This window comes from Lepisma saccharinum, chromosome 1, assembly GCF_977018435.1.
Source record: "Lepisma saccharinum chromosome 1, izLepSacc3.1, whole genome shotgun sequence".
NCBI classification, from domain to species: domain Eukaryota; kingdom Metazoa; phylum Arthropoda; class Insecta; order Zygentoma; family Lepismatidae; genus Lepisma; species Lepisma saccharinum.
This window is the reverse complement of record NC_139229.1, coordinates 57,891,536-57,915,612: the sequence shown is the minus strand read 5'-3', so window position 1 is coordinate 57,915,612 and position 24,077 is coordinate 57,891,536. Positions and strand designations below refer to the sequence as shown.

Genomic DNA, 24,077 nt, shown 5'->3' with positions numbered 1-24,077 from the left:
AATTCACGTAGAGGGACATATATATATATATATACCGCGTGAGGCACCTAAAAGTACCACCTGAAATAGCGAAGAAACCAGAAACACTAGCGATGTGAGGTTTGCGGAAAACAATAATATCAAATCGGGCTCGTAAATCGGAGGTATGGGGTGGGGCAAAAAATATCGACAAATGGGGCATCTGGAGCAAAGTCATATTTTTTTTAATGGAACGATATACAATAACATGCATAATATAAAAGAGCACACGCAGCCGCACAACACAACGCCGTTGGTCTCATGCATCTACTGCACATAGGAACGAAGATATGGCCATGTGAAAATATGTAAACAAACTAACAAGTGGCCCACTTGACCGTCAGTACCACGGCATGTACAAGTATGAGATGTCGGAAGACATTGGACAAGATGAAGACAGAACGTGTTAAAGGAAGAAAAAATACAGTAGACATCGTCAGCACCATGTATTTGACAGTGTTACAGCATAATGAAAATGACCATGACAGCATGTCGAAGAACCACTGCGTAAGATGCGAAAACCTGTCAAAGTGTGTGTTCAAAGTGGTGGCCGTCAGCTGCGATACAGGCAACGAGGCGCCCACGAAAAGATCGTTGCACAGAATGTAGCATCTCGTAGGGAATGTCCCTACAGGCCGCAGTAATGCGGTGTTGCATATCCTCTGGAGTTGTTGGCACATCCCGGTAGACAATGACCTTCAGCTTTCCCCACAGGAAAAAGTCTAACGGTGGCAAATCTGGGGAACGAGCCGGCCATTTGACAGGCCTTCCACGTCCAATCCAACGATTTGGAAATGTATTTTCCACACATGCTGTAGCGCGTCTTGCACTGTAAGCTGTCCCTCCTTGTCTGAAGTGGTATGTCCTCCAATAGTATAGCCAGTTCATGTTGAAAAAACTGTATGTATCGGTCAGCATTCAGTGTCCCTTGTATAAAAAAAGGGCCAATGAGATGTTCACCCACTATACCACACCACACGTTCACACTCCATGGGCGCTGGCGTTCCACTTGGCGAAGCCAATGTGGATTTGTCACCGACCAATAGTGCATGTTCCTTAGGTTGACATTTTCATGATTGGTAAAAGTTGCCTCGTCAGTGAAGAGGATACGTGACAAATCGGGTGTGTCGTGTCGTAACAACCATGTGCAAAACCGAACACGGTCCACAAAATCATTCCCGTGAAGTTCCTGATGGAGGGAGATATGATATGGGTGAAACCTGTGTGTGTGCAGAATGCGCAATACACTTCGCTGACTCATCCCAGCATCCCTGGCAATTTCACGGGAGCTAACGTGCGGATTCACAGCAACAGCGGCGAGAACATTTGTTGCACCTGCCTCACCTGTAGTTGGCTTGTTCCGCACACGTGCTCGTGGTGTTAAACTTCCGTTGTATCTTAATTTAATAAATAACTTACCAAACAGACGTCGAGATGGCTGTCGTCTGTCCGGATATCTCTCTGCGTACACACGGTAGGCTTCTGAGGCATTCTTTCGGCATTCCCCATAAATCAGGATCATGTCCGCTTTTTCTATGTTTGTGAACACCATAATCTTCGCTCCTACCACTACGACTGCTTGCTATGAACTAATACGATCTCGTGGACCTGCTATCAAAACTTGCTCTGCGTAAAGGCAGTTCTGTCAGGCACCTGAGAAGTCTTACATGCCGTGGTACTGACGGTCAAGTGGGCCACTTGTTAGTTTGTTTACATGGCCATATCTTCGTTCGTATGTTCAGTAGATGCATGAGACCAACGGCGTTGTGTTTCTCTGCGTGTGCTCTTTTATATTATGCATGTTATTGTATATCGTTCCATTAAAAAAATATGACTTTGCTCCAGATGCCCCATTTGTCGATATTTTTCGACCCACCCCATACCTCCGATTTACGAGCCACATTTGATATTATTGTTTCCAGCAAACCTCACATCGCTAATGTTTCTGGTTTCTTCGCTATTTCAGGTGGTACTTTTAGGTGCCTCACGCGGTATATAGTATTGCTTGTGCCAACCTTGCCCACCTAAAAATTATTTGAAGTTGGCCCTTTTGGCCCACCGTTATGTATTCGAATTTAATTTCTGGCTTTTCCCTTCTTAATCTACTAACGCTTAGGATAATGTAAATCAAATTAGCAACCGTCATCTCATATATTCGGGTTCTTAAACCCGTTGCTCCCGTAATTTATTTGATTATAAGAACGATCGGGACAATTTACAAATCGACTGGGACATCCGAACAGGAATTTAAGCCAATGAAAATAACTAATATAGGCCTACTTAACGGTCAAATGGTCAAATCCTAAAAGACCTCTTTCTAATCCAAAAGCTACTAGTTATACCCATTACCGCTAGGCCATTATCTAAGTAATCTAATAGATGTTAGTGTAACGTAAGGACATTTTGACACATGGACTCACCACATCAGCTGTCCAAACCAAAACTTTCAGAAACAGGTTATGTTTATATAACAGAGCTATTCTTAAGTCTATGTCCTTGATGAAGCCTTTAATAAAAATATAAACCATTACTGCAATAACAAAATAACATAGGCTACATAATTTCCATTTCAATACACTGAATATTTATAATAATAAACCACAAGTATTGTCTTTTTTTTTTTAAAATGAAAACTTTATTTTTTTTTTTTTTATAAATTATGAAACATCACATTGGAACTCTCATCATTATAGCACCATGAGTGGAATGATATCGATCACATAAATTCACATGGATTCATCAAAAACAGTCATTATTCAAGAACCCAGGACAAGTCACACTTGGTCCACAAATCTGTTCCAACTAAGGCACTGGAAAATCTTCATCAATATATATATATATTATTTATTTAAGAATATAACACCAAAACCCAATGTCAACGACCCTCATTTAAACCATTCTTAGACAAATCTTTTTTACAAACATGAACAGCCAGCACAAAAGACGAAGGTTCTAATAAATGTAAACGCTTGCTTCTGTCTTTATTATTTAATTATAAACTTAGCGATACTTAACATGCACCAACAATCGTGTCAGTAATACACAAGATTTGTTACATTGAAACGAAAAATTTGTTTGTACGTGATTATTACTGCAAAGCATATTGTTGAATTGATATAAACACTGATATTCCATGTTGTAAATACAAGAATTTCAAATTTTAATTTGTCTCAACATTGGTGCAAATCGTAAGAGTTAAAAACAGAAAACTGAGTAAAGAAAATTTAAATAAGAAAATTACAAGCACAGACACTATATTATAGTGTTTTGATGTAGTGTGTTCATTAATTTAAAGAGGGGATATATTTTTACACTTCTACAATTTTTCTTACAAATATTGGTTCAACAAACTATCTCCAAGAGCCAATGCGAAAATGAACCACACATCTGTTAACAACAACGGATGATAATACAGTAATATTTTAGTTAAAAATACCATGTCTTTTAGATTTCCAACGGAAAAGTATAATGTAGTGAAACATTATTATGTAGCGACGATTGGGTGCTAAAACTGGAGGGGCAAGGACAGTTTATTTACTTTCCCTTGGTAGACAAGGCTTATAATGAAGAGGCCATAGTGCAGGTGGGAAGTGAGGGGCAACTGGCCCCCACACCACTATGTAGATATCGACATTTTTTGCGAAAGGCTTCGTATTATTTGCAAGATAAAAAGGATTTTTTTTTACTTTCTCATAGTTTCATCTTCATTAAGGCAAACAAATAGATTCAATAATTTAATGATGTAACATTTCAATAAATCATCATAGTATCCAGAAACATGAAGCTAAGATACTCTTACAACTTAAATTAGAAAGCACTTAGGCATTTGCCAGAAGGTTCCTTTATCTGAGTCATCGTGCTTCGATAGTTGTTTGAAAATAATCTTTAGTAAATCGAAACAAGTCACTATTCACAGCCAAATAGAACCATTCAATAACAGAAAAAAATGTTGCCAAATCATATTTGTCTCATGAACAATATTAAAATTTTATGTATTTCCGAACAAAACCTAACAATACTTCAACAACTTTTTAAAGAAATATACAAGTTAAAGATAATTTGCAGGATATCACAACAAAATCTGGAATAAGCAAGAAATATCACAATTTCGGAAGCTTTAATTGCTTAGTAGTATTTCGGGTATTATTATTTTCCGTAAAGAGAGACCGTATTCAGTATATTTGTTTTTCGATGATTTCTTTCAGTATAATGCATATGTTACACACATATAAAGTATTTTGTAACAGTTATTGTGTTAGTAAGATGAATTCAGTACAGAACATTGTTAGTAATGTTAGTCTTCTTATTGAGAAATATCGTAGAAACGAGGTACCTGTCTTCAGTTACGTATCTAGAAGTATGTTTCACGAGATAGAACACTCTTGATATTCCACACACATGCCATTCTTTTTCAGTCTCTCATAATCTTGGAGCATAATTTGTTCACGAACTGCAAAAGATAGAAGTTTATTAGTAAATTTATCACAAATTTTCTATATTCGTCTGTCCCAGAGTCCTATTCTCTGTTACGTCAGAATGAGTTATCAAGAACAAATCGCGATCCTTCTACCTCTTCTCAGTGTTGCCAGTTGTATAGGAACAAAAATTGTGCGGTCTGTACAATTGTCTTTGAAAGACCTTGTGACTTGAATGGAAGTAGCTTCTGTTAATATTGCAGGTATTTTTCTATAAAAATACAAGACTATCGTATGCTTATAAAGAACTTTACAATTCGTACTGACGACTCAGTTGTCTTATATAGAAATTACACCTCTCGATTGTTAAGGAAACATTCGACTGGCAACACTGAACGAAAGAAAGAAGAGCGTGTATAGTCAGCTAATTTTCGGAATATCCCTTGCTGACTGAGCGCTTCTAGCTAGCATGCCTGGCAACATTGTAAAGCGTGAACAAGAGTGTTAGCGATAGGTGCAGGGTTGAATTGACGTTAGCTGCTCGTTTGTTCATTGTTTGCTTAGGGAGTTATGACTCGCTCCCAAGCTGCAAATGCATAAAAACCAAAGGTATTACGAAAATAGTCTTAATCTAAAAATAAGACAATAATACTATTAGACAATAATACAAATATATGAATTTATAGAATAACATTAAAATCTAGACTGTAGCGTAACTATATACGGATTGTATATGCACATACAGATATTAAATTTAAAAAAATCTCAAATTCGCCGATTATCGGTAGGATTTCGTAATTAATTAATTCGTATCTGCGTTTGTGTGAATGGCATTATTGCACCCACGCTATGTATCTAATGAATGTTAGAAACCTACGATATATATAACCAACAACTTAAATAACGAACAACGAACATTTTTCCTTCATAAATGACATTACTTGAATAGTAGTTATGTGTATGCAACTTTGTCCTAAACACAAGGCCATGAAACTAGGCGGGTGGCAGAAGTTCTCTCTGTTGCCACGTCGGAGCACAACCCCGTGTGTTCGGAGGTTTAAGAGAATGAAAGATCTCGTTGTAGAGTTGGTCTTTGTTATCCATGTTATAGAAACTGACAGTATTTGCTCGAAAGGTCAGATATGATAACTGTATGCTCCGTTGAGAGGTCGGTCTGACGCTCAAACTAGGCAACGCAGCACGGTAGACGTTGCCACACAGTGCGCGGGAACCAGCGTCTTTTGTCCCGCTCTCGCTTTGCTTTTCCTATATGTGGCACCAGCGCAATTCTGCCCAACCGCCTATATTTATGACCGTGCGTTTAGTTAAAAGTAATTTCTTGCACATGTCAGTCAAATAACATATGCAGCTTAAAGTTTATGGTGTAAAAACTAAACTAATTTAGACACTACATTTAAACCCTTTAATCTACCACAATGTCAAGCTCTGTAGTTAGAAAAAGGCACTGTACTTGATTTGAACTGTGTCAGAGTGCAATATAAAGTTATTACCTATTGAGTACTATTTCATGGCTAGAAAGCATATTTTCAGAACATACCAGATTCTATCCTTTCTCGGATGGTCTTGACATGAGCCATGGACTGAAGATTTAATATCATCTTATGTATCGATATAAAAGCGTGTGAAGTAGACAAAATTAAGCTGAAAATCAAAAGAAATATTATTTGTAATAACAGCTTCAGTGTTTTATGCACAATGAAACATATAAGAAAAATAAATGTAACGTTGCAATAAGGTGATAGTCTAACAAGCTATTTTCTAATACCTACGTATGTGTAATTAACTTTCCTAACACTGAAATTGTACATAACATGGGCAAATATCCAAATGAGAGATCTAGTCACAATATATGTTTCTATCTACAAGCAACCTTTCACACTGATTGATTGATTTGGTTTAATTTGCTTGCTTGTAGAATTCTCTTGTAGTGTGCGGTTATTACAAGCACAAGAATAAATGTCTGTTAAGGGAACGTGTGTTCTCCGAAACGTTACATCAAAAATTGTGTTTACCTACAAGAGAAATATTAATTTTATTTCACATTTCTGCCATTTTAGGCTAATCGTAAAGATGAAGATGAGTGATGATATTGATGAAGGGACACTCGCAAAGAACATCCAGTTTTCACACTGATACTACACTGGCATGTTCCACTGAGAGTCAAGGGTGTGCGGAGACATGGTATTTGGGGATTTAACCCCCAGAGATTTCATCGAAATAGCATCATGAAAAAAAAATGAATTGAAACAGAATACTCGGACAGTCCAAAGAGAAGATACATTAAAACTCACCTTTCTTCATCTTTGTACTGGGGTTCGAGGCTAGACGCAGTAAAGTTATGGAAGGCAAAATTTCTGGACGGTACGAAACGGGTTGTTAGCATGGTGATGATATCAGGAAGTTCTTTGTTGGTGCGCCCTGCTCACCAAGCCCTGGGGAAGTGAGTCTCGTCCTCCTATTGTGCGATTTTTCTTCTCAGGCCACAGATTTCTCAGGAGTATGAAACGCAGTTGTTCGATACAAAATCATCTTCAACCTATCTTTTGTCAACAGCACACGTCACCTGGTGCTTCAGCATGCATTGGGCATTCTTGGAAGACGAGACTCCAGTAACTGGAATGAAACGATGGCGAATAAAAATATTTATCGCTTGTCTCATTAGCCTAAAATTAACTACAATTTGTAATGGATAATGATTTACTTGAATGAACCAAACATCGTTTATTTGAACTTTGAATTAACCCAAAACTTTTAATTCAAGCTATGAATGAACCAAAAAAAGTTTGGTTGAAGTTTTGTGTAAAACAAAAACGTTTGGTTAAGTATTTGAATTAACAGGCCGAAACCAAGTGTTAGGTAATAATCAAAATCTAATTATTGATAACAACTCGTTTGAACCAGTTTCCAAATTCAAATACTTAGGAGTAATATTAACAAATGAAAATTATATTATAGAGGAAATAAAAAGTAGGCTTAATTCAGGAAATGCATGTTACTTCTCTCTTCATAAACTTTTGTCTTCTCGTTTAATATCTAAGAAACTAAAAGTTAAAATATACAAAACAGTAATTTTGCCTGTAGTATTATATGGGTGTGAAACTTGGTCCCTTACATTGAAAGAGGAACATAAATTGAGAGTATTTGAAAATAAAATCCTTAGGAAAATCTTTGGACCTAAAAGGGATGAGGAGACAGGTGAGTGGAGAAGGTTACATAATTTAGAACTACATAATTTGTACTCATGTCCAGATATTATTAGAATAATTAAATCAAGAAGACTTAGGTGGGCAGGACATGTGGCACGAATGGGAGAGGAAAGAGGAGTTTACAGGATTCTTGTTGGGAAACCAGATGGTAAGAGACCTGTAGGAAGGCCAAGACGAAGATGGAGGGACAACGTTGAGATGGACCTAAAGGAAATCGGTAGGGATGGAAAAGAGTATATAGAACTTGCTCAAGATAGGAACAGATGGAAGGCCTGTGTTGCTGCAGCCATGAACCTTCGGGTTTAAGAAGGCTAGAGAGTTAGTTAGTTAATTTGAATTAACAAAAAAAAAAGTTTTTGTGACCATAAAAAAAATTACATGGTAACCATTACTAAATTTTGCAATTTAAATTAAATTATTTGGTAATCTAAAACAAATGTTACAACTACGTCAGGATTACTAACAAATAAAGGGTCACTTACGGTGAAACAAGTTGATTGGTAATGCATATATTTTTGGAAAGTACTCAACTTAACTAAGGTGCAAGTGAAGTATTAGGGGCAATGGGTCGGAGGTTAAGAAGATAAGGGGTCTCAAAGTTAACATGGGAGTATATGGGAAGACACTAAAGCACTAGTGTTTCACTCCAAACATAGAGTGATGAGATTTTTAGAGAAAATGAATGTCCAACTACAGAACACAACCCATCACAATCCATTCATTAGCCATAGGAACTCTGACTGGTTTATCTAAAAGTTTGGCTTTATGTGGTAGAACAGGTCAGGGCTTTTTGTTGTGTTTCGTTGTTTAACGTGTACGTTAAGTGCGACAAAATAGCATTTGTAGAGTGTGCTCACTGCAAAATGAGCATTTGTATGAGCCGCCCACGCCCACTGTTTCCTGAACTTCAGATTGATTGTATCACTCTTTGAATCCAATTACCATGTTTTCTGCTTCATAATAAATTACTTTCAAATTCCATAACAAAATGTGTTATTATTTGAGTGTGTTCAGTAGTTGGACATTTATTTCCTCTAAAAATCTCATCACTCTATGTTTGGAGTGAAACACTAGTGCTTTAGCGTCTTTCCATAGACTCCCATGTTAACTTTGAGACCCCTTATCTTCTTAACCTCCGACCCATTGCTCCTAATACTTCACCTGCACCTTAGTTAAGATGAGTACTTTCCAAAAATATGTGCTTACCGATCAACTTGTTTCACCGTAAGTGTACCTTTACTTGTAAGTAAAACTGGCGCCGTTGAACGATTTGTCGCCTTGTTCATCAGAATAATTTCATTATTAGTTCAAACATTTTTCTGTATATGGAAAACTGTCGTGTGCATGTTGTATAACTTTGCACGTGTGTCAGGTATATTGGTACTGCTTAATTATTTTACATATTTCGAGTTCATATGAAGTAAAGACTGCTGATCTTGAAATCAAGTCCTTATCAATAAAAATGTCTTATTCATTCTTGTTACTGTTCTTGTTACCTCAGCTGTGATATCATTCAATTTTCTCTTATTATTAGATGAAACAACAAGGAGGTCCTAGGAAGCACATATCAGAAGACAAAAACAAGTACTTATATAATGTATTGCATAACTCGAAACGTTGAAAGGTCAGTTGTAGACATAAAAAGCTGGTAGCCACATTATACCGCATGTTTGTAATTGCAGTTACATTTCTTTAAAGAATTGACTAGTGGAATAAAAAACACTGATACTGTCAAGGTGGATAATATGGTAATTTAACTTCGACCTTTAACTTAAAGATTAATTGGCCATTTAAGAGACAATTTAAATTTAAGAACTACTGAAAAAGACTGGATAATGAATGAATGGACAGTACACAAGGATGTCTTATTAAATTGTAAATTTTCATATACATATCATTCTTCTATTGCACATTGTTGAAGGTCTTAGCTAAATGGCGTCGAAATATACAATGATGAATTTATAAGTTATGTAATTTTATTTCGCCATATTTCTAACAATTTCTTCAAGATATTATTTTGTCATGTCAATTACGAATGTGATATTGTTTGCATGAACCAATTAGCGCCATCTATGAGCTTTTAAGTGTAACAAGAAACAATTGAGCGGAGTAAGGCGAGTGAACAGAGACAGACATTCTCCGTGAAGTATCCGTGTGCGTTACGTTGTCTAGTTTTCATGTGTAGTCTTCTTATGTTTGCTTAGAAATAATATAGCGACGTACAATCACTAAGCGTGTGTTATTTATCATAAAATTAGCTGCGAAGGATGCACAACAGTATGAAGATGCAACGGAAGTATTTGTGACAAATAATAGTACTAGAAAAATAAAAACATGTAGTTCTTACTGCACATTTACTTGCAGATGGAAGTTGGTTAAGTTAGTTCTGTGTTAGAAAGAATATGTATCCATTTCTTAAAGCGCAATACCATAAGCCAGTAGCGGCTGTTGCCTATTCGTGCGCTCGCATGTGTACACCCAAATAAATGTGCAATATAATTAATTTTTATTATATTTATTTATTGAAAGCCATTTCTTCAAAACAGCAATTGTTCCCGGGACTCATCACCTTCCATTTACTTCCTTACGTCAGCTTTTCTATCTGAGTAACTTGCGTCGAATGGGCATGAACACAATTGGGAAGTGCACATAGCTGCACACCGAAGTGGCGCTGTGTTCGACGGTGGGTGGAGGAAGCAGAAGGGCTCTTATGGCTTGAATCAAGGGCTTTCGGACTCGCTTCGCGCAAAGAATTGTGACATAGCTACGGGAATGCGCTGCTCCCTCTTCGTCATGTAGTGTTGCAATCTTTCCACTCCATGCCGTGTCAGGGAACCATGCATCATTGCAAATTGAGAGATTTTTTCTCAGCAAGAGAAATTTTGATTTCTCTCACCTCAAGCGGTTCTGAGCAAAGCATTGAAATCCGAATGAGGGGAGGGCGGGAAAGGAAGGGGAGAGGGTGTGGCGTGTAGTGACGAGCGTATTCAACCATGCGAGGCCAGATGCGATGAGTGGAATACGTTGATACAGGTGCTGGAAAAATAGTTTTATAAAATGTCAGGGGTTTGTATTAAAAACATTCACAATGTTGAAGGAATTGGTGCATTTAGACGCTCTGACTTGTATTTGCAAGTTCAACGAAAATTTCAAATAATCAGAGTTTAATCTTGTATTTTAGTCACAGAACAGTCAATTCAATTCTTTATTCAGTGCATAAGAGAATCTGTAACTTGTACTATTATGTCACTGATTTGAGATAAATTTTGTAAAGGTGCTTGCAAGATCTAGTTGCATTTGATTAGGGTTTCGAGGATCCTCATTACAATGACTAAAGTGAATAACTACATTAAAAATGGTAATTAACTAAAGTGTCCAATGAAATGGTTATGTGTCATTAAACTTGGGTTTCTGATGGGACATATTTACATTGAAGAAAGATAATATACATTATTAAAACACCGCAATTACACAAAATAATGGCGATATTATTATCTCTTACAAACCATAGCAGTTTATCGGTATAGCGTTGTGAGTGATTTTGTTAGGTCATCGAATGCTGAATTTTCTACAGGTCACTGAAGAGACCCAACAACACATCTTCTCTGGTGATCGATTAAAAAACAACTAGGCTATTTCGATTTGTAAAAAAACTTATTTTATTAAATTTTCATGAAATATAACCCTGCTCTCGTCTCATTATCAGGGAAAGTTGCGTCATATCTTTGATTGCAAACGCGATTAACAGAAACGGCCAAGAATAATTGAGTGGGAATAACAACACTTCTTCTGGACGCGAGGCCAAGGTGCACACCCATAGACCCAGACCACCAGCCGCCACTGCCATAACCATCTATATGTGTACAGATACAATAAAGACAACAGTTATATATTGTTAGGTATATATTTACCTGAAAACTTCACCTCATGATCCAAAGGCAGGTAACGGTGAGGATGTAAAAGGAAACGAAAATGAAATCTGAACACAAGGAAACTGCAAACGAGGACTCTCCCCTTTGGATGGCGGCTGTCTTGTCTAGAAAAAATGTAAAAAGTGATATTAATTTTTGACCTGTGAATTGGATATGTATGCATGTAAACATGTACATATGTGGGTGGGGTGTGTGCAATTATGCACATGCATAAACACAGATACAATACGTGTGCATGTGTGTGTGTGTGTGTGCGAAAAGAGAGAGAAAGATAGAGATAGCGATGACCCAGTCGTCACGGCCTCGCGGAAGACCTGGATTCGATTCCCGGGTCTCTCATATGAGGACACTCTTTCCTATTCAGTTTCTTTCTATTCTATATCCTTCATTCTCTCTCATAACTTGTCCTATCCAGTTTTATTTCTTTTCTATCGTCATCATTCCTTCTCCATCAAAACTTGTCCTATTCAGTTCCTTTATCTTCTATGCCCTTCCTCCTCCATCAAACATTGTCCTATACAGTTCCTTTCTCCTTCCTTCTTCATCAAAAATTGTCCTATGCAGTTCCTATCTCTTGTATGTCCTTCTGTCTCCATCAAAAAATGGTATTCAGTTCCATTATCTTCTATGTCCTTCCTTCTGCATCAAAAATTGTCCTATACAGTTCCTTTCTCTTCTATGTCCTTCCTTCTCCATCAAAAATTGTTATATTCAGTTCCTATATCTTCTATGTCCTTCCTTCTCCATCAAAAATTGTTATATTCTGTTACTTTCTCTTCTATGTAATTCTATGTTCCTATCCAGTTCCTTTCTTTTCTATCATCACCATCCCTTCCTTCTCTATCTCATAACCTGTCCTATCCAGTTCCATTCTTTTTCTATCATCCATCCTTCCTTCTCTCTCAAAACTTGTCCCTTTTTCATCTATGACCACCCTTCCTTTCAATGATTTGTTGATTGCATTATTATGCCATAAACCAACATAATCCTCCTATTTTCTGACAAATACACATTTTCAATGCAAGCAACTGTTCCATATATCTCACATTGTCAACGTTTCAGATTCATATAAGAATGCAATGCATTGGAAACATCTCAGAAGCCATATCTTAATTCTGCCTTCATCTTAGAAAATTATAATTTCTTTCTCATAAAGAAGAAACATTTGTATTCTAAAATGAAATTACAAGATTAAAAATAGAGTTCAGATCAGATTTGGAGACGATTTGTGTTCATAAAGGTCTACAGTACTACAGGAAAAGAGGAGGAAGGAAGAGCGAGTCATAGAGAGAGTGAGAGAGAGTGAGAGAGAGAGAGAGAGAGAATAGGATAATTTATCTATGGAATTAGGAAATTGTTTGTACATAACAAAATGATGTTTATGAGGACTGATTTGCAGCCTCTATCCCACGCAATGCAAATACTCGTATATTCTTTTTTAAATGTCTGTAAATTAGTTAATTTGCATTTTATGTTCTTCGTGATAGATTTTGTTTATTTTACTTCGCTTTTCTGCCACTTTTGGCTAATTACGAACGCGAATATAAAGAGGATGCATGATGACATGATGAAATTGTAGGACTCTCTCAAAGAACACTCGTGCCCATGCTGGGATTCGAATACGAGGCACCTGGCTTCGTAGCGTACTGTGTTAACCACTCCACCACGAAGGTCAGCTCTTCGTGACTCCTTCAATTGCCTCGTATGCAGTGGCGTACACTGAGACCTAGTACTGGGCTATCTCACTATGTCACGTGGTCCTAGGCTATGAATAAAAATAAATTTACCAACTCCTAAGAAATCAGGTTGCCAACTCATAAGATATCAGGTTGCCAACTCATAATAAATCAGGTTACCAACTCAAAGGAAATTAGGTTGTCAACTCCTAAGAAATCAGGTTTCCAACTCATAAGATATCAGGTTGCCAACTCATAATAAATGAGGTTACCAAGTCATAAGAAATCAGGTTGCCAACTCAAAGGAAATCAGGTTGCCATAAGAAATCAGGTTGCCAACTCATAAGTCAGGTTGCCAACTCAAAGGAAATCAGCTTGCCAACTCATAAGAAATCAGGTTACCAACTCCAGAATGAGCATCATCATCATCTCACAGATATGAATAATATTATTTACAATTTCTGATTCATTTTTCCCCTGTATTTTATTCTCTAGACTCCAGGCTTCGTAGATAGCTTAGCTAGCCTAGAATATACGCTCCTGCTCGTATGTAATACCAACAGTAGCGTCATACCCCATGTGTGCGAATAAATATATTATCGGTGTACAACTGTTTATATATACTCAGGAGCAATGGTTTGTTGACAGAACTCCAATGAGCTAGGGGAGGGAAGTCACTCTGTTGTGCATGAATGTGTAATTCCACGAATAATAAATGAGACTTTGGTTAAATTTTCATAGTATTAATTATTCAAATCGCCTCTCCAGGGAACACCGCCTTAAAGTAGCACTGACCGTGCGGGCGGAGGGGTTTGTGTGCTTTGTTGAGGCTGAGAGCTATGCCAGCGGTAGAATCTACCGGCAGGGTCACCCATGCTGGACAGGTCTCAGAAGAGAAGCCAGACTAAGGTGTTCTACAACGTCCCATCTTTACCATATCCTATCCTAATATTCCTTCCTAGTCCCAAATACTGCTGCCTTGTAGTCATAGAGGGATCTATAAAGGCTAAGGGAAGAAAACCCTAACAGAAAATTACTTGGTCCTCCAGGTTGGGGGTTGGCTTGAGGCTGACAACCTTATCCGGAAAAAATCAATCGTTCAGAAACCACAACTTGTGCCTCGGAAAGTGGATAAACATGATGACGGACCAGCTAAACGGATAACGGACATGAATATGGCCACGTGGAATATAAAGACAATGCTAGACCCAGGAAAGATGCAGGAGGTAGCACAAGAAATAGAAAAAAATGGTATACAGATAGCAGCAGTACAGGAAATTAGATGGGTTGGAACGGGTAGAGTAGACAAAAAAGACTTCACAATGTTTTATAGTGGAACAGAACAAAGGACAGGGCAGAGAGGTACAGGCTTCATAATAACTAAGGAAGCAAGAAAAAGTATACTGCAGTTTGTGCCAGTATGTGATAGAATAAGCAAGCTCAGAGTTAAAGGATTATTCAGAAACATAACAATTATAACAGTGTATGCACCTATAGAAGACAAAGGTGATCAAGAGAAAAAATAATTTTATGATAAGCTGGAGGAAACATTAGAAGAAACACCTAGATATGATTCAATTATTATCATGGGAGATTTTAATGCACAAATTGGCAAGGAGGATAGGAGAAAAGGAATACGTGGAGTCTATACCTTACATAGAGAAAGCAATAATAATGGCAATCTACTCTATCAGTTTGCAATTAGAAACAAAATGATAATAAAAAGCACGTGTTTCCCACATAAAGATATACATTTGGGGACCTGGAGATCCCCAGATGGAACAACAACAAACCAAATCGACCATGTATTGGTAGGTCACAGATATTCCTCCTCAATCACAGATATTAGAAGTTGCAGAGGACCTAACTGTGACTCTGACCACTTTCTTTTGAAAGTAAAAGTTCGAGAGAGAATAAGAACAACACGACAGACAGAAAAACTAAAAAGAATAAAATGGAATATGCAGAAAGGGAAAAAAGAAGAAATCAGACAAAGATGCCAAGATGCAATAGCTCAAAAAACACAAAGTTGGACAGCAGAGGAGAGGAGCTCAACCGAAAAACACTGGGAGAAAATACAAGGAACTCTAAAAGAAGTAGCAGAAGAAATAATAGGAGAAGATAAACAAGTAGGGGAAAAAATGTGGTTCGATGAGGATTGTGAGAAAGTAATAAAGGAAAAGAACGAAGCTAGACAAAAAATGATACAAAGAAAAACGAGAGGAAATGTCGAAAGGTACCGAGAAAAAAGGAATATAGCTAATAAAACATGCAAACAGAAAAGGAAGGAGATAATGAAGAAACAGTTGATGGAGATAGATGATTTGAGTAGGCAAAATGAAACAAGAAAAGTATATACCACAATCAAAAAAGTAAATAAAGGATACCAACCAAAGGAAATTGGCTATAAGGATAAAAACGGAGCAGTGATAGGAGATCAGCATAGAAAATTAGAGAGATGGGCAGAATATTATCAAGAACAACTAGGAAAAGAAGAGGAACTAGTGGGAACAACAGGAATAGATGGATACAATGAGGGAAGCATTGAAGACCCACCAACAATGGAGGAAATAGAAATAGCAATTAGAAAAGCGAAAAATAACAAAGCACCAGGAGAAGACGGTATAATAATAGAAATGCTAAAAATGGCAGGACTGACAATGAAAATTGAAATCCATAAACTCCTGGAACGGATCTGGAAAGAAGAACAAATGCCGGAAGGATGGAAAGTTGGAATAATATGCCCAATACCTGAATCATGGCTGGATGTTAGGATAATTACCTGTCTATCTGATGAATTAGGATGAATAGAATATACAAAGTCCTCTGTTGGCTTCTCAATTTGTTGACCAGAGCGTCGTCTTACTTCTGCCCTACTGCTCTCCTAACCCCTTCTCCCTTCTCCCTTCTCAACTCCAATCCAAAGTCAGTCGCCTCCCAGATTGTCTCACCTCTATATCCCTAGGCCATGGAGCTCTTTCTCCATGCCGAATCGTGTTTTTAATTGCCACCATGCAAACCGCCGACTCCATAGGCAGAAGAAATTACCTGTTTCCTGAATAGCTCAGGAGGTTTGCATAGCACAACACTGTGCATTGTTTACATGCCTCAGAGGCTGAGACAACTGAGAAAAACAAGTGAATGCCCTGGTCAACGTGAAGCATTCAGAGAGGCTTTTATAAAATAAACATATAATCTTAGGGATTGATACGAATGCAGGAGCCTAACAAGAATCAGACATATGCGTTAAAAAGGTCCTGATCTATCGGCTCCTCAGTAACAACTAAAACAATACTGTCATCCGACCCTAAACTCTCCATATCCTAGAGGTCTCCCCGATGGCTTATTGGCAACGTCGTTGCATTGCAATCAAGGGGTCGCCGGGATATCTAAGGGGTGGACATTTCCAATGACACCCAAATGTCAACTTTTCTTCCACATAGTACACCCTAGACTGCATTTTGCAGACTAGCGAGGCTCTGGCGATTGGACTCACGGCAACTATAATCCTCCGTGGGGCTCCTGTATGTCATCCCTATATGTGTGTGATAGTCTCTTCATCATCTCATCTTATCACAATTCATCCTCTTCCTCACCATTAGAGTGCCTCCCCGACGGCTCAGCGGTAGCATCGTTGCCTTCTAATCCATACCCGATGAAGGCACATAGTAATTCGGATCCCACTTTAAGACTGTAGGTTCAGTCCCGATTAGCCTTACTGTGCACCAACTTAAAACTTAAAACACCCACTCAATCAATCAACAAATCTTCACCATTAGACAAAAGTGGCATAAAATGGAAGTGAAATAAACTAAGTCAATCAATCAATCAAGGGGTCTCCGGTTCGATACATGGTGGACAGACTTTAAACTGTAGGTCAAGTCCCGATTAGCCTAAATATGCAACAAGTGGATTTAAGGCAAAAACTCAAGAAATTAAACTCTCCATATTCTAGTTGAAACTTGAGGCTGTAAACATGCACTGATTATGGTAAAGACAAACACAGAACAACACAACCCTACAGGAGATTATGCTGGCTGTGGATCCATCTTTTCTATCAACACAATGCTTAACATCTCTCTCATAACTTGTCCTATCCAGTTCATTTCTTTCCTATCATCATCATCATCATCATTATTCCTTCCATTTCCTTCAAAACCTGTCTCAACCACCAGTTTCTTCCCATCTATTACCATTCCTTCCTTCTCTCTCCTATGTAATTCCTTTTCTTTCTACATATAATCACTATTCCTTTCAAGAATATGCTTATTGCATATTCAACAAACCAATTTAATTCTTTCCATTTTCTGACAAACTTCAAAACATCTAACTCTTCAATATATCTCACATTGTCGACGATTCAGATTCATATAACAATGCACCGCATAGGAAACATCTCAGAATCCACATTTTAATCCCACCTTATGGAATGGTACTAAATTGCAAAGAAGTGGACAGTTGCTAAATTTTCGCATGCATAAAATCTGCAAATTTATGCGTATACATACTCAGGTAAACTTGAGCAGGTGTTAGAAGTCACCTGCTCTAATTATATTGAATCTTCCAGGTGCATAAACATATTCAGTCCTCACAAAAAGTTTGGAATATTGTTACGTTTGGCACAACAAGTTTGGCATATTATTATATTAGGCAATAGGTGATAGGCACAGTGGCACATGTCGGCGAAAACACAAAGATGTGCAGCAGAGAGACAGATACCATGTGTTGTTGCATTACAAGGTTGCGCGTATCACTTAATGCCTAATATAACAATATTCCAAACCTTTTGAGAGGAGGAGTGTATATATTAAAATTACTTTTGACCGTGCCTCGTATTTGAAGAAGATTGAATCTGAATTATTTTTTGAACATAAATGATTTATTTTATTAACAGAGTATGTACTTACAATCGGATTGAAAACATTTTATCCTTTTCAACATAGTCTGCACAACGTTCAATGTAGGTACCAGTGCTTCACGAATGCCCGTATCCAGGTGCCAGAATCTTGTTATCGTAATAACAGTTGGGCTGAAAAGTTCGTAGGCTAACATAGTAAAAAATATTTTTTTGACAAAATTCGATTTTATTATAAAATATAGTTGCCTTCGAGGGCGATACAACGATTATAGCGGCCATACAATTTTTCGATGCCATTTTTATAGTACGATTTCTCTTTAGCCTCAAAATAGGCCTCAGTTTCGGCGATTACCTCTTCATCAGTGCTAAATTTCTTTCCAGCGAGCATTCTTTTAAGGTCTGCAAACAGGAAAAAGTCACTGGGGGCCAGATCTGGAGAATATGGTGGATGGGAAAGCAATTTTATTACGGTTGAATATCGCTAAACATTGCTCCGAATCATCAAAACGTTGTTGCTTTTGATTGATTGTGAGCACGCGCGGCAGCCATTTTGCACACAGCTTTCGCATGTTCAAATATTCATGCACAATATGTCCAACACGTTAATTTGATATTTTTAAAGTCTCAGCTATCTCGATCAACTTCACTTTACGATCATTTAAAATTATTTTGTGGACTTTTTTGATGTTTTCGTCGGTAACAGCCTCTTTGGGGCGTCCACTGCGTGCATCGTCTTCGATGCTCATTTCGCCTCGTTTAAATTTAGCAAACCACTTCTCAACGGTTGATTTTCCTGGTGCAGAGTCCGAATAATGTTTATCAAGCCAAGCCTTGGCTTCAACAGTATTTTTTTTCGCCAAAAAGCAATGCTTTATTAACACACGAAATTCTTTTTTTATCCATTTTTTCACAATAACAAAAGCTGCTTCACTCACAATGCTATATCTCACGAACTAATTATCCGGCAGCTGTGAAATTTATACACGTATCTTTTGAAGGTTAGTACTAAGTAAAAATCACATGGATTTAATTCTAGTAACGCCATCTATGAGTCAGCCTGCGAACTTTTCAGCCCAACTGTTATGTTGAGAGCTATAGTAAATTTAGATTCCCTAACACCCTTAGACTTTTCGTCGGTTTGCAGTTGTAGAGAAGGATCAGAAACGCAACATGATTATATTCTGTGCTCTTGCTGAGAGTCTGTGCAACCTGAGACTCTTCAGTTGAACTAGCGGGTGTCTCTTTCAGTAAGATGTTGCGAGGTATCGTCGTTCCTTGTCAGGTATCATCTGCATCAGAGAGCAACGTCGTCTCTCCTGTAACGCCTACAAGACAACGGAGTTATCTCACAAATTGTGTTAGATTGGGTTTCCTATTCGGATTGTCAGTTGAACGCAGAAGATGAAACAGTTTCTTCATGACGCTCTCGTCACACAATAAAGATGTGCCAATGAAAAACGATGAGCAACAGATATGGCAAATTTGATGATTGGAAGTGTGGGACGTTTTCTCGCTGGACATCTCTAGGCTCATTGGGCAGAGATAGTGGAACTTATTAGCGTCAAACTTCAACCCAGATCGCTAGAGAGCTGAAGTGACAAGCAACTAAAGTTCAAATCACCAACCCTGAGACCTTCTGTGAACAAAACCACGTGCATGCAGAAAGCATTGCAAGCTCATAGAAGTAAAATAATCCACACGAAAATCAAGCGTTGTTACAGGATACATTACGTAAGGTAAAACAAAGGCCAATTTGTAGTATGGGATACGCTGCCGCAAATGACGTCTCACTTTAAACCCAATGCTCTTTCTTTTGTACTTATTGCTTCACCTGTGTGATTAACTCTTTGCACCAGTAATCATTTCCCATAAATTTGGCTTCTTCCTTGAATGCGATTTGAATGTATTTCCTTGCATTTTTTTTAAACAAAATGATATAACATGGTAATGTACGTATATTTCTAAGGTTTGATATAGATAGGAGGGTATTTGAAATTTGTTTGTAGATTTTATGTAAATTGTATCTTATGTAAATAAAATAAATCATGGGGATAAACAACCATATGCAATGCTGTAAGTCCAATAAATATATTGATGATGATGATCAAAACAAGACAAAGAAAGTTCGTAAATTTATTGCGTTTGGAAACTTTGACAAGCATCCTAATAACGAGTTTTGTTCCGCCAAATATAGTGCACCTCGTAAAATAACTTGGTGACATGGCAAGGCAAGATAAGTGTGAACATTTCGTAGGAATATGCATTGTAACTTTCAATGAGCTTAGAGATTTGTGAACATAAATATATTTTATAACATTGGTTATTTTCTAAAAATAATCATGTGAACAGCAAGGAAGTAGTGCCACTTTCAACATGGCGAGTTCTATGCGTGCGGGAAAGTCTCCGTGTTCAGTGATACATCGAATCAGTGAAACGGTTTGTTTACAGAAGGTCTCAGGGTTGGTGATTTGCACTATAGTATCAATTGCAAACGAAACTTCAGAAGCAACTCGTTTCTCTCTTGCGCTTGGACTGGGTTGTTTTTCCAATAGCTTGAATCGTGTCGGGTCGGTCTGTTGGTGGCGCATGCGCGGTAAATGCTCTTTTACAGATTGGATGTGCTCGTATCTATGTTATTTCGGTATGCAAGCTGTCTTACAGGCAAATCCTGCACATCACGCCCTCGGTCACCCATCCGGCATCGAATAAAACATACATACAATTTACACATAAAATACCATGTAATGGAAAAGTTGATAATTTCTGAATAAATATACATACACAATCGTGCATACACGCACACGAGAGAGAGAGAGAGAGAGAGAGAGAGAGAGAGAGAGAGAGAGAGAGTTCAGCCTAAAAGCACCATTTAGCTGCAGATATACTTTACAGACTTTTGGACTGAACACCCTGTACATGTGTGTGTGTGTGTGTGTGTGCATATATATATACAGGGTGAAAACTTTTTCTGTTGAATTCAATATGGCGGACCTCCACTTGACACACACAATTATGACTTCCACTACGTTCAACCTGTTTCTATCATGACCAATTGTACCCAGCATAACTCCTTTACATTTTATGGAGGGTGTATATTGTGTGTGTGTGTGTGTTACTGTCATTCTTCTGCCACAATGGCTAATCGAGACGAGGAAGATAAATCGAACGTCCTAGGTCCGGGATTTGAACCATGGAACTTTGAAGGCGAGATATAAAATTTACCATTTAGCGCGCTCAACCACATTTTGTGAAAAGATTCTGAGGTTGGTAACTATACGAAGAAGATTAAATATAATAAGGGCTGGTGTCTTGGATCGCCTGCTGAACTCTAAATGAATATGGGCTTCTTTAAATAGTCACACGAAAATTGAGCAATTATCAATTGAGGTGAAACGCGGCTGCAGCTACTATCCACAGATTCAAGAGGCAGGGTGTAGGTATTTCAGTTCGGAAGTACGCTACATTTTAGTTCAGGAGAAGGAAAGATACATTCATTTATAAACACACAATGAAGGGGTGAATTTAAAATACCATATATCCCGACCATGTTGATGACTGGGATAGAATAATGTTAACAAATTTACACACTTTACTTAATTTATGTACTCTGGTATCTCTTTCCAAGTACGGTGCCGTGGCTTTGGAAAGTGAGCAAATAATGGCCGTACAGCAATCGAAGTATCGAGCAGTGATAGAATTCTTGATGATGAAAGGTCTACCTTCATCACATTCACGCCCTGTTTGGTCAGTGGGTACAAGGGCTCTTCACCTTCCCTTACCATCGTGTAAAATTGGGTTAACGAGTTCAAGAGAGGAAGAAAATTCATTCAAGATGAACCATCTTTATTGCCGCTCAGAACTGCTCGAACTCCAGAACCTTTAAAAATTAGAACTAGTGATTTGATGGATCTTCTTTATTTTACTTCGCTTTTTGTGCCACTTTTGGCTAATTTACGATGATGGGGATGAGAGATGATACGATGAAATTGATGAATGAACACTCACAAACATCTATGCTCAGACCAGGATTCGAGTCAGGGAATCCTGGCTTCGTAGCGCGATGTGCTAACCACTCCACCACGGGGACCGGCTGATGCCAGAGAGATTAAAACTCTCTGTATTAGCGAGGACTGTGGGGTTTCCGAAATTGATTGATTGATTTGGTGTTTTAAGTTCACTTTATGCACATCGGGACTGGACCTACAGTTTTAAAGTGGGATTCAAATCACTATGTGCCTTCACCGGGACCCCTTGATTACAAGGCGACGACGCTACCACTGCGCCACTTGATGCTGAGAAAAGTATCCTCTCGATGGGTGCCAAACTTGCTCGCACCATTTCAAAAGCAAGATAGCTTCGTTATTTCGAATAAAAATTTGAAATTAATGTAAAGTGAAAAAAAATTCTGCCTATCCTAGAAACAGGAGTTGAGACCCCGACGAAGCAAGCTTTCACTACATTATAGTGCAAGTAGGTAAAAAATGAACACGAAAGCTGTTGTTCACTGTTTTTTGTGACTGCAAATGCCCAATGCTTACCAAGTTCCATCCCAGTAATACCACGATGAATGGTGCATCGTGTGCAGAAACTTTGGTCGACTTACGTCGAGCAAATTAACCAGAAAAGAGGACCTAACGGCAGGTACTGGGTGAATGTGTTGCATAATTCACCACCACACACGTCTCATGTTGCCAGCGCTGCTGCAGACAAACAGAAGTTGAGAATAATCACCCACCCTTCTTATTCGCCAGATCTGGCCTTTAGTTTCGACATTTGAAGATCCAGTTAAAGGTACAGCGATTTGACGATGACAAGAAGATCATGTGTGTTGTGAACTGTTTTTTCGGGGCTCGAGACGAAATCCTACGCCACTGGAATTATGAGCTTGTCATCCAAATGGGGAGAGTGTGTTAATACAGATGGAGGAGACTACATTAAAAAAATAAACAGTTGTTGTTTTGATCACATGCTATTTTGTGAATTTTCATAAATTCAGCTTCGACACTCCTGGAACATATATTTCAGTTCGGAAGTACGTACACTATATTTTAGTTCGGAAGTACTTTATTTCACCTCGGAAGCACACTTATTTTAGTTCGGGAGAAGATCTCCATTCATTTATAAACAAGAGAATATAACTTACCTTCGGACACAAAAACGTGGATGGTGTCGGATTCCGTGTTCGACGCCCGACAGCTGTAATTTCCTGAGTCTACGTACTTGGCGTTATTAATGATCAACCTGCTGTGGGTCTTCGGGCCTGGCTCGGTCTTCACGGACACTCCGCTTCTTCCTGCATCGTAGTTGATCATCCGGTCGTTGTGGTACCAGAACACGTACTGCGGTGGCGTCGGGCTCTGCGGAAGATAAAGGCACTCGTGACAGACAATTCCATTGGTTGTTTGAAAATTGAGTCATAGGTACAGTATATAAACCTGCATGGGACGTTTTGAGGGACCTGAACGTTTTATTTTTAAATGAAATATTTATTAATGCATAAACATAGGTAATGATTATGAATTACAATTGTGTGCACCATAAATATACCTCTAAAAACTTAGAAATTAAAATTACATTAAAAAATATAATATTCTAAAAACGGTTATGGCCATATCATTTTCAGTATTTGGCCGTCATTTCTACATGCAACTTTTCAGTGTAAGACCGTCAATTTCCGCTACCATTCAACTACCATTAAAAGATGACGATGACCGATTTTTATGCATTGATTGGCATTACAGATTTAGCCTAATTAGTGTAAACTTAATGGTTCGATTTTTCAAAATGTATTTATGGTGCAAGTAATTTAAATCCACTGAAGGTTTCATCGTAAAGCAAATTACAGTAAACGTGCGAATGCTTATTGAATGACCCTCGTATATATATTATTCCTACACCAAAGACAAAAAATGTACCACCAGAAATGAGAATACGGTAAGCAGAGAAGAGAA

General features: G+C 38.0%; 1 protein-coding gene across 2 annotated transcripts in view; it reads right to left on the bottom strand.

Moving 5' to 3' along the window:
* Positions 1-2,809: 2,809 nt before the first annotated feature.
* Positions 2,810-24,077, bottom strand: part of LOC145995662 (neurotrimin-like) — a 526,024-nt gene continuing 504,756 nt past the window's right edge. For both annotated transcript variants that reach the window (XM_083132015.1, XM_083132024.1), the window contains 5 exons: positions 23,270-23,483; positions 11,572-11,696; positions 6,746-7,067; positions 5,992-6,095; positions 2,810-4,468 (listed from right to left, as the gene is read on the bottom strand). In XM_083132015.1, coding sequence (XP_082988141.1) covers positions 11,581-11,696; positions 23,270-23,483 — 330 coding nt within the window. In that variant the 3' untranslated portion in view covers positions 2,810-4,468; positions 5,992-6,095; positions 6,746-7,067; positions 11,572-11,580. The remainder of the gene's footprint in view (positions 4,469-5,991; positions 6,096-6,745; positions 7,068-11,571; positions 11,697-23,269; positions 23,484-24,077) is intronic.